This window comes from Centruroides sculpturatus, unplaced genomic scaffold, assembly GCF_000671375.1.
Source record: "Centruroides sculpturatus isolate CEXI.00-Female unplaced genomic scaffold, Cexi_2.0 scaffold2236, whole genome shotgun sequence".
Lineage (NCBI taxonomy): Eukaryota > Metazoa > Arthropoda > Arachnida > Scorpiones > Buthidae > Centruroides > Centruroides sculpturatus.
Window position 1 is genome coordinate 39,225 of NW_019386391.1, and position 9,936 is coordinate 49,160.

The window sequence follows — 9,936 nt, forward strand, 5'->3', positions numbered from 1 at the left end:
GGCCCGATTAACTATACCTTGTATATGAATTTCCAGCACCGAATGTCGTCGTTTCAATTCAAATATTTCCCTCTGAGTGGAGTAAGACAAATGACTAGCATGACACTATTCTTAACAGGAAAAGTATGATGTACAAGGGCTAGAGACTACTATAATAAAATTGAGAACCTTTCGGAGAAAAATTGCAGCCTAGCATTGTGACGATGTCACAATAAATAATTGCTCGTTTATGTTTAGCATTTTTTTTTTGTTTTTTTTTTTTAGTTTAGATATGAGTGAAGTGGACGTAAACAAATCTCAATATAACATAATGTTCTGAGTTTCTAAGTTTTATTTACATAATCTTTACAGTCAAATAAATTGCATTGTTATAAACGTGATAATTCACAACTGAATACAGGTAAAATTTACAGCCAAATATGGACTAATAAGAGTGGTCTGTCGTGAAAAAGATGTGACATTATGACGGATTGATTAGCTTTCTTCTGTGCAGAACGTTGAATGTTCAGACTAGCATTTTAAAAAAGCAACGTACCATTTCTGCCCAATATCACCTTAAATGGAGTGGCCTTATTCAAAGACATGACAAGTTTTTATGTTGTATTTAAGAGGTCCGATCTCTTGAGATAAAAACCAACTATTGCCATGAAATTACCAACTATTTTGTTATGAAATTACCCAAGCCACTAAATTTTTTTCAGCATTCAGAATTGTCTGAGGGTCTATTTTTTTGAGCCTTCATAGATATATCCATGAAATCTGTCTTCTAGAGTTCCTCTGGGCACCCCAAACCTCTAACTTGTTTCCCTTATAGATAGATGATTCTACAGTACCTAATTACAGTTAGTACGTCTGCAAGAGCGCTTTCTTCTTACTGATGAATTGGGTGGTGGTGGTGACAAATTTATGTTTCTCGTAATTACGAAAAAGAATAGTAACCTAACCATATGTTTTGTATTATTCCTTTGTTTCGTATAGTACTGATTCGCATAACACGGCACTTTTTCGGACTCTAACTACCGTGTTATACTGAGGAGTATTTTCTTATTTGCTGAAGAAATTACTTGGAGAAAACAAAAATCTGAATAACTCCATTAATTTAGTATTTTTTTTTAACTCAAAGGATTTGAGATTGCGTCGTTAATGGTAGAGATGAATTTTCTATTCGTATACAATGCAAGCCAACATATATTTTGCGTTAATTAAATATTGTACAGATAATTATTTAAACAGTAGTTATTACTATAACGTATAGATATATTTGATGAAAAATTTTCTAGTGACATTTTATTCTCCGTTAGCATTTTTTTTAATTGAATTTCACATACACCGTACATTATACAAAGAAATAAAATTATGCATTATTGATAATCACTTGTGTGTGAAACGTAACATTTAGAGAATATTTCAGTATTACAAGTATTTCTGCGAAAAATAGTATCATTTCGCGACCCATAGTTCGAGAAATGTTTTTCTAGACTAACTTTGATGTTTAAACGCACTATTTAGTTTAGTCATAAATGGTGCTACTGTCGATAAATGCGGTCAACTATATTTTCTTAAATGGGAACCCCAATTATTGATTACTCTAATTCTATATAAAAAAGTAATAAATTATCCTGAAAAAAATGTTATTGTTAAATTTAATAATCAGAAGTTATAGGTGTTTGAAGTTAAGAGTTTGGAGTTGAAGCTTCATGTTTCTCGAAGGTATAATATTTTGTCGATGTCTTTAATTGATTAGTAAATGCTTCACCATAAAACATTTTTGACAATTATGTTTACTTTATTTTATTTAATGACAAAAAAGTTCATATGATTTTGTCATTGCCATGAAAATTTCTGGTTTAGACATTCCTGAGTCTTGTGCAGTTTTTGTGGTCCTAAGTTGAGGATTTTGAGTTACTGCCGCTAATACATATAAAACCAATATAACATCTTGTCCCACCTTGATATTAAACAAATTTGGTCTGGACACATTTTTTATAGGATTTTCTGATAACAATTATAAATGAATCATCCCGTATATTATAATGATCTTATGATTCGATTAAGTTATCGTGTTGCTGATGCCCTTGTAAAACCAGCCCATAAACGCTATAAATTCAATTTCAAGGTTTTTTTTTTAACTATCAAAGGCTTTCATGACATCGCGTAACTTGAATTAACATATGTATATTAACATATATTTGATATATTTGGATATCACATTACATGCACATTATCATTACAGATACACATATACACCTTATGAAACTACAAATGTGCTACTTTATGAAGAATGCTTCTTTTACTAACTGCACGATATTCTTGCAAACATGTACAGTAATTAGAAATTTCCAAACAATTAATAATTTAATATGTTACAGAAGAGTGCAAATATTCAAATATTCTTAAAAGAATGTTTTTGAATTGGATATACGCATTTTCTGTGCATAAATGGGGAAAATACGCTCAAAATAACCATGTGCCAAAATTTACTAAAATTTTTCAGTGCAAAATTAGGCAATTGAAGCTTTCGTCGTATAATGCATCATTGTAAAAGGCAGACATCATCACTTGTATTATACGATAAAAGCTTTAAAATAGTTATGACTGCCATAATGTACACATGTGTACAAATATCACTAAAAGCATTAAATAATAATAATCTAGTAATAATTGAATCTACAAGAATTATGCACATTTAAAATTACTTACTTTTTCTCTCTCAATACTTGACATTGTTTAATTTGAGTGTATCCAATTATTGATTATCAATAAATGTTAATTACAAAAATTTAATTCTATAATTTACAGATAAAAGTAGGACACTGGTTCTAGTAAACTTATGTTTATATATTAAAAATGATAATATTTGTTTTTTTAATCATTCTGTTATCTACAAAATAGCATATGTTAACGCTTTGTTAGTTCCCTCGACTTAGTCTATGTTTTCTATACGTCTTTAGAATTCACGAAAAATTTTTATAGAAAATATGTTCATAACTTACTTTATGAAGAACTATTATTAACTTCTTCATTATTATTATTATTAACTATTATTTGGTTACAGCAATGCGACACTTGGGCGATCTGCCGAGGGGAAACCCTCCCAGGATGACATTTATGGGAAACCGGCCTCTATTTTAGTGTTATTTATGTAAATAAAACTCGGAAAACTCCGCGAGGCCAATTACGAGCGTCCAATGGTTTCACTGATGGCCGTTAGTGTTGTATGTATTAAAATTATTAATCAATGTTTGTAATGATAAACCATTTGTATTTTAGACTCCTGTAGACCCATCTAATTGTAACAAGCACGGCTGAAGAGGGACAGTCAGGCTGTCCGAAATTCAATACCATCGTTATAATAAACCAGTGTTCACCCATTTCTGTGTGCTCTGACAACGTCAATAGTGTGTGATAAGTTCTCTGTAAAGCCAAAACCCAGTGCTCATTAATTCATATATCGTATTTATTGTTATTGCAAATAATTTATTTAAATTAAATAAAGATAATGCAAGTGTTTGTAGCATTTAAGAAAGTGTACATATTTTGTATATGCAAGTGTTTATATATGCATTTAGGAGCTGATTAACGCTTCAGGAAAGAAAATTGTAAGATAAACGGCATTTTTGTGGTTCTCCAGCTGCAGCATATTTTTTATCGGTATCTTACTGATAACCATTACTAAAAACTAATTTATCCATATCTTATTACATTAGTTGTTATCTATGATTATAGTTATTTTGATGTTAAAATTTCATTTATATACTATATTACTATCCGATTTAAATATTAATGTCAAATAGATGCACTGTACTGTACTTACTGCATGAAGTATTCGGAATGGCGTAATCTTAATTCGGGTACGAAAGTATTCAATATTCCTAACTTCCAACGATTTCGAAATATTTTTGCTCTTTTTTCTTTTGCTTTTTTATTTTGGATAAGATCGTTAGCAAACTTAGAAAACTTAATTGATTTAACAAAGCAATCGTGGTCGACGCCATTTTTTACTACAGACTGTAGTTTATATTTACGACTGACAGATGGCGCGCGTTTCAATTGTATGGTAATTTCCGCAAATGAGTACACAGGACGCGAAAAAAGACAGAACGGCAATTTTTACCTTACCGTTTCCGTCATCCGTTTTCGCTTGTGAGTACCAGGCTTTAGGAGTTACTGATGCGAAGAAAACCCGGAAAACTCCACGTTGCCAATCCGTTGGAGAGACGCGAACCCATGACCAACTACGAGTATTCAATGGGCGAGTTTTATTCACTCGGCATTTGGTGGGCGTTAGTATTGTATTTGTATTAAAATTATGTATTGATGGAGCAAGCAATACAACACATGGATGATTTGCCAAGGCATTTGCCATCTGGAAGGACTTTTTTTAAAACTCTTTCGGTTCTGAGGGTACTAAGAAGGCCTCGTTTTAGCAAGCCCATTATGGGTTCGGCCAGGCCCACAATGGGGCGGCCGGGTGTGAGGGACGAGGCCCGACATATCCGGACGAACCATCCCCGAAAAATTCTTAGGGATTTTTCGACCCGTCCGGTTCGATCCTGGGTCCGCCAGAGCGGTAGGATGCCACCTTGACCGCTCGGTCATCGGGTCGTCAATGGAAGGACTTTATATGGGAAACTTGCCTGAATTTAGGTGTTAAACGCGAAGAAAACTTTATGCAATCAGTTGGTCAAACTCAAACTCGGGACAAACTTATCAATGATGTTATCTATTCGGCCCCTGCAAGGTCCTTTGACGCCTAAAGACTCATTATGCCAAAGACAATTATAGGACATCAAAAACCTTAGGAATTTTTATGAGGCATCTGTCTCATTCCTCACCACCACCGTCATTGTAGTTGTAACTGAATTTACGACAACTATAACTAAAATGACCTTAAACGCTTTCTTAATGCTCCTGAACAGTCAATAGTGAAAAATATCGCCTTAGAAATAAATGGAAATTTTTAAGTCCCTATAATAAAAGGAGTTTTCTTCTTTGTCCTGTGAGAAATAAGAGAATTTTATCCCTCATGCCCATAATGTATTCGGCCAGGCCCACAAAGAGAATGGCAGGGAGGGTCTGACATGTTTTCTATTAGAGTAAAGATAACTGGCTGTCCGAAGACTTAGCCTGTGTATAGAAGAGGGGTTGAGGTAGGGAGAGGAAAGGTGTATTAGAAGATTGATTAATTGGCGGGTTGTGGGAGGGGTAGGAGTAAGATAGAATAGGAATAGAATAGGAATGGAATAGATTAGGATGAGTTAGTGGGGAGTTGGGATTTGATAGGTTTACAGATTGGAAGGATGTGGGTTCTCGTGGTTGCGTCGTGCCCTCATTTATTTTCTAATATAATACAAAGGTATACTTTATTTACAGTTAGCCATTTAGGCTTGGACGATTTCGATGATGGGACGCTATGAGTGCTCCCTAAAACTACAGAAAAATGCACCTACAGGGTGCTTAGAACATACGTTATTTCGTTCTTACATTTCATTTTACGCGAATTTCTACAGACATGTTTTGATGTATCTTGGCTTCCAGGGTGGTAGCCTTGGCGGTAGTTGATGATGGTTGTGTTGTAGCTGCTGCCGGGTGCCCTGCCTTCGATGATGGTGATGATTATTGCGTCCAGGATGCACAGGTGGCTGCCGTAGAAAGCGAATAATGTCTAGCTTCCAGAAGTTGAAAGGTGACTGCTCAAGTTGAACAATGGGCAGTTTCTAATAAAATCTTCTAAGTGTTTTAGGTTTTCTTTTGATTTACAGAAAAAGTCTAGGCTTGGTGGCCAGTTCTGTCCATGATGTATGGTGTAACCTATTAGATGATCCCTTATATTGTTGTATAAGGGACAGTCAGTGAGGATATGGATGACATCCCCCTGACTGGCATCATCGCAGGTGCAGAAGCCGTTGTCCCTTTTCCCAATCCTATTTAGGTAGCTGGGAAAATTCCCGTGTCCGGTAAAGCACTGAGTCAAGGTGTATGAAGGTTGAAGGTAGCCGTAGGTTTGTCTCTTGCTAATCGAGGGGAGAAATTTGTATGTCGTTCTTCCTGTTGTAGAGGTATCCCATTCCTTTTGCCATATGTCTAGGCATATGTTGCGTATGTAGGTGGTTGGGATGCGGCTGAAGGCAATGTGCATTTCCGAGCTGGTGGCCAATTTGGCCAACTCATCCGCCCTGTCGTTGCCTGTGATGTTACTGTGTCCTGGTATCCAGTTTATTTTAATGTTCCTGTATTTACTCATGCTGTTGATTAGGTAATTACACTTATGGCCGACTGTTGGTTTCCTTGTGTTATTGCCTATCGTGTTTAGCACGTAGCGGCTATCCGTGTAAATGCTTATATTGCCTTTATATTTTTTCCGTTTCATTGTAATATATGTTAGTGCCCTATACATTGCCCACAGCTCGGACTGATTATTTGAGCAGTGGTTGTGCAATTTGAAGTACTCCTCGTGTTTGGTATTCTCTGTGATCCCATTATAAATTGCGAATGCGGCCCCCGTGCCTTTTTCATTCTTTGCTCCATCCGTGTAAATCTTCCATGTATTTTCGTCATCATCGAGGGGATGGTTGATGTTGAATATATTGTTATTATTTATTGCTGGGTGGCATGAGCATTCCAGTTCTGCATTATAGTTGTCAATGCCATGGTTCTTGATTGCCTTTAGTATTTCTTTACTTTCAGTTGGGTAGCCTTCTTTATTGATTACTTGTTGGATGTCTTCGTCGTTGATGTTATCCAGCTTTATGTTCGATAGGTTCCATGTCCAATTTAGTCCTTTTATTTTAATGTATATTGGCATGTGATTTGCAAGGACCAGTAGGGCGTCTGTTGGGGCCGTCCTATACGCCCCACAGATTCTTATCGCAGAGCCCCTTTGCACGGAGAGTAGTTTTCTTTTATTATACACAATGTTTGCCCGTTTTCCCATATTTGGGCTGCATAGAGCAGGGCCGGTTCAATGGCTCCCTTATATATCAGTGAAGAGTGTTTGGCACTTACTCCCCAAGTATTCCTGGATATCTGATACAGCATGTTTGTTTTTTTCTTAACTTTTGACATATCGTCTCGATATGGCTTCCCCAGTTTAAGGTTGGGTCCATTATGACCCCCAGGTACTTAAGAATCTGGGTAATCTTGATCCCGTGTCCCTCCAAGTAAATGCCAAGATGCCGCTGCAGCTGTTTCCTTCGGGATCTTTTAGTGCAGACTAGTGCCTCACATTTGTCAAAGTTAACAGGAAGTTTATTTCGGATGTTCCATTCGTGGATTCTTTCCAGTATTTGGTTACCCCTCTGCTGGAGGACATCGCAGTTTTGGTGCCTCACCATGAGGAGGGTATCATCTGCAAAGGCTTGCAGCTGGAAGGATTCATCCCTTGCAGTGAGTAAAGGAGGTCGTCGAAGGCCAGGTTCCACAGACCTGGACCGCTCCGTGAGCCTTGTGGGCACCCTCTGTTTACTCCTTTGACAATATTTATTCCCCCATTAACATATCCTACTTTTTTTTCAGCCAGATAGCTTTCTGTTAGATTATAAATATTCTCTGGACAATTTGTTTTTCTTAACCTGTATTTGACCGATGGCCACCATAGGTTGTAAAAGGCCTTTTTATAGTCTATGCTTACTAATAGTGCATGTTGATCTTTTTCCCACGCTTCCTCTATAAATTCAGTTACTTTCTTTATTGCTTTTATCGTGGATCCCCCAGGTCGGAAGCCATACTGATTTTTATTCATTTGATTGTTGGTGGCTAGGTGCCAGTTAATACGGTTGATAAGTAGACCGTCCAAGGTCTGACATGTCCGAGACAGACCATCCATGAAAAATTCCGTGAAAAAATTTCTGATTCGATCCCAGTTATCCAGAGCAGTAGGTCGATTCAAACATACACCGTCATTGAAAATTGAGTTAATAATATCGAAATTAATTTTTTATTACATAATAAAGCAGTCTATTTTACACAAAGCAACAATACAAGTAACAAGTAATTAGCGAAAACAAAGTAATTGTGAATATGTTTTTCGTAAAACGATTTCGTGAAGTCTTCCTGTGCATCTGTTTATTTCAGATAGAAAATACAATACTGGAAAAGGATACGAAATTCGAAGGTAATTGCATTTTCTGTACATTTTTATGAAATCAATATCATCAAGACTTCCCTTTTACAGTATTTTTCATTAAATTTTATTAAAAGTTTTCAGACATGTAAAGGACGAATCGAACATATCACGTAAAGAATCGTGCATAAGTTTCTCAATGCTAAATAGAAATATATATGATAAGGAATATATAAAAACCGGGTTAACATTGCAATACCTGAATCATCATCCAAATATCTCATCAAACGATTTGCATATAAATCTATACACCAACAACAGTCGAATATATTTAAATTCATTCACCAAACAAATATATGCAAATAGTGAATTGCATGTTTTTCCCGAAAACCCAAACAGGAACTCAACGAAAAACTTTGTAATGGATCAACGTAATCAAACAATAATTATGGGGATGGCTTTTGGAAGAAAATCTTGTAAATCTTGTCGCGTTGTCCAAGTTTCATGTGACTGCATTTGCTACGTTGTGAATACGATCTTTAATTTATTTCGGCAGCTGATACTTACTGTATACAAAATTATTTGGAGCGTTATATATTATCCTTTAACTTGTCTGTCAAATATGTTACCATACGAAGAACGAACTTCTTTCTTTTGCATACTACAGGATATTCTTGCAAATATGTACAATAATTTGATTGGAATTTTACAAGCAGTTGGTAATTTTATATGTTACAAAAGCGAATGTAAACGTCCAAACATCTTTAAAAGAATATTTATTAGAATCAAATATAATATAGACAAAATTCGTCAATACCTTTTAAAGAGAAAACCCTTTTAAAAATAATTGATCCTGTATATTGAAAATTTAATATTAAATTTCATTGGCTAACAAATACAGTGTTGCGTAGAATATAAATACGTTTTGCTTAACTAAAATCTCTAATTTCCGAAAAAAAATTTCAATGTATGTTTAATTAATTAAATAAATGAACAAATAAATAAAATAAAATAAAATAACATAAATAAATAAAACATAGTAACAAATACAGGTTTAAGGATTTTTAACAGTAGTATTTTTAGGTTGCCCTATTTCATCATCATATATCATCGTTTTTCAACACTTTGTCTAATTCTTATCTTGACAATTTCATGATGGTACCCGAAAAAGTTTATCATTTTTCAAAATGCATTTTATTGCATTCAAAATTTCAAATTTGCCGGAATCGGAGTAGGACTTTTTGTTTACCGACTTCACCACAGTATGAAACTAAGCAACCAAAATGGCGCCTCCATAAAAACATTGACGTCTTGGCCTTATGTTTATAGATATTGATGAAATGTATGAATAGAAAACGTCATTAGTTGACAGACCATTAGATAAAAAGATCCTGCTAAAACCACAGATTACCGAAAACCGGTTTTGTTGCCATCTCTAGTGTCAACTCATCCCGCTTCGTTTTGGCCACGTGTTAATATAAATTACAGTATCAATGCAAAAGAGACATAGGATAAAAATTAATATTTAATAAAATATATTATTATGTAATTAAATAAATAAAATCGTAAACTGTCCGTAAAAATTTTTATTTGGTAATTTGTTTCTACATAAAAATAATTGGTCAAAATGTGAATACTGTAGTGAGAAACTTTTGTCTATTTTTGGGCTATTCGTGTATATAACAATTCATAAACATCAATGATACGAACTACGAAGTAATGCAATTGACTAACATGACGATTTTATAGTGAAACCATTTATTTTTAATAATTAAAAAGTTTCGAAATGATTTTTAAAATACAAAGACACTTCATTTAAGTCGAATTAATTAATTGATATTTTAATTTGACAATTACATTAGAAAAAAAAAAAC

The 9,936-nt window shown here is 34.6% G+C and overlaps 1 protein-coding gene across 1 annotated transcript in view; it reads right to left on the minus strand.

Moving 5' to 3' along the window:
* LOC111614802 (neprilysin-1-like) overlaps positions 1–2,739 on the minus strand; it is a 40,794-nt gene extending 38,055 nt beyond the window's left edge. Inside the window, exon 1 of the mRNA XM_023356165.1 lies at positions 2,701–2,739. Coding sequence (XP_023211933.1) covers positions 2,701–2,724 — 24 coding nt within the window. The 5' untranslated portion in view covers positions 2,725–2,739. The remainder of the gene's footprint in view (positions 1–2,700) is intronic.
* Between the last annotated feature and the right edge of the window lie 7,197 nt (positions 2,740–9,936).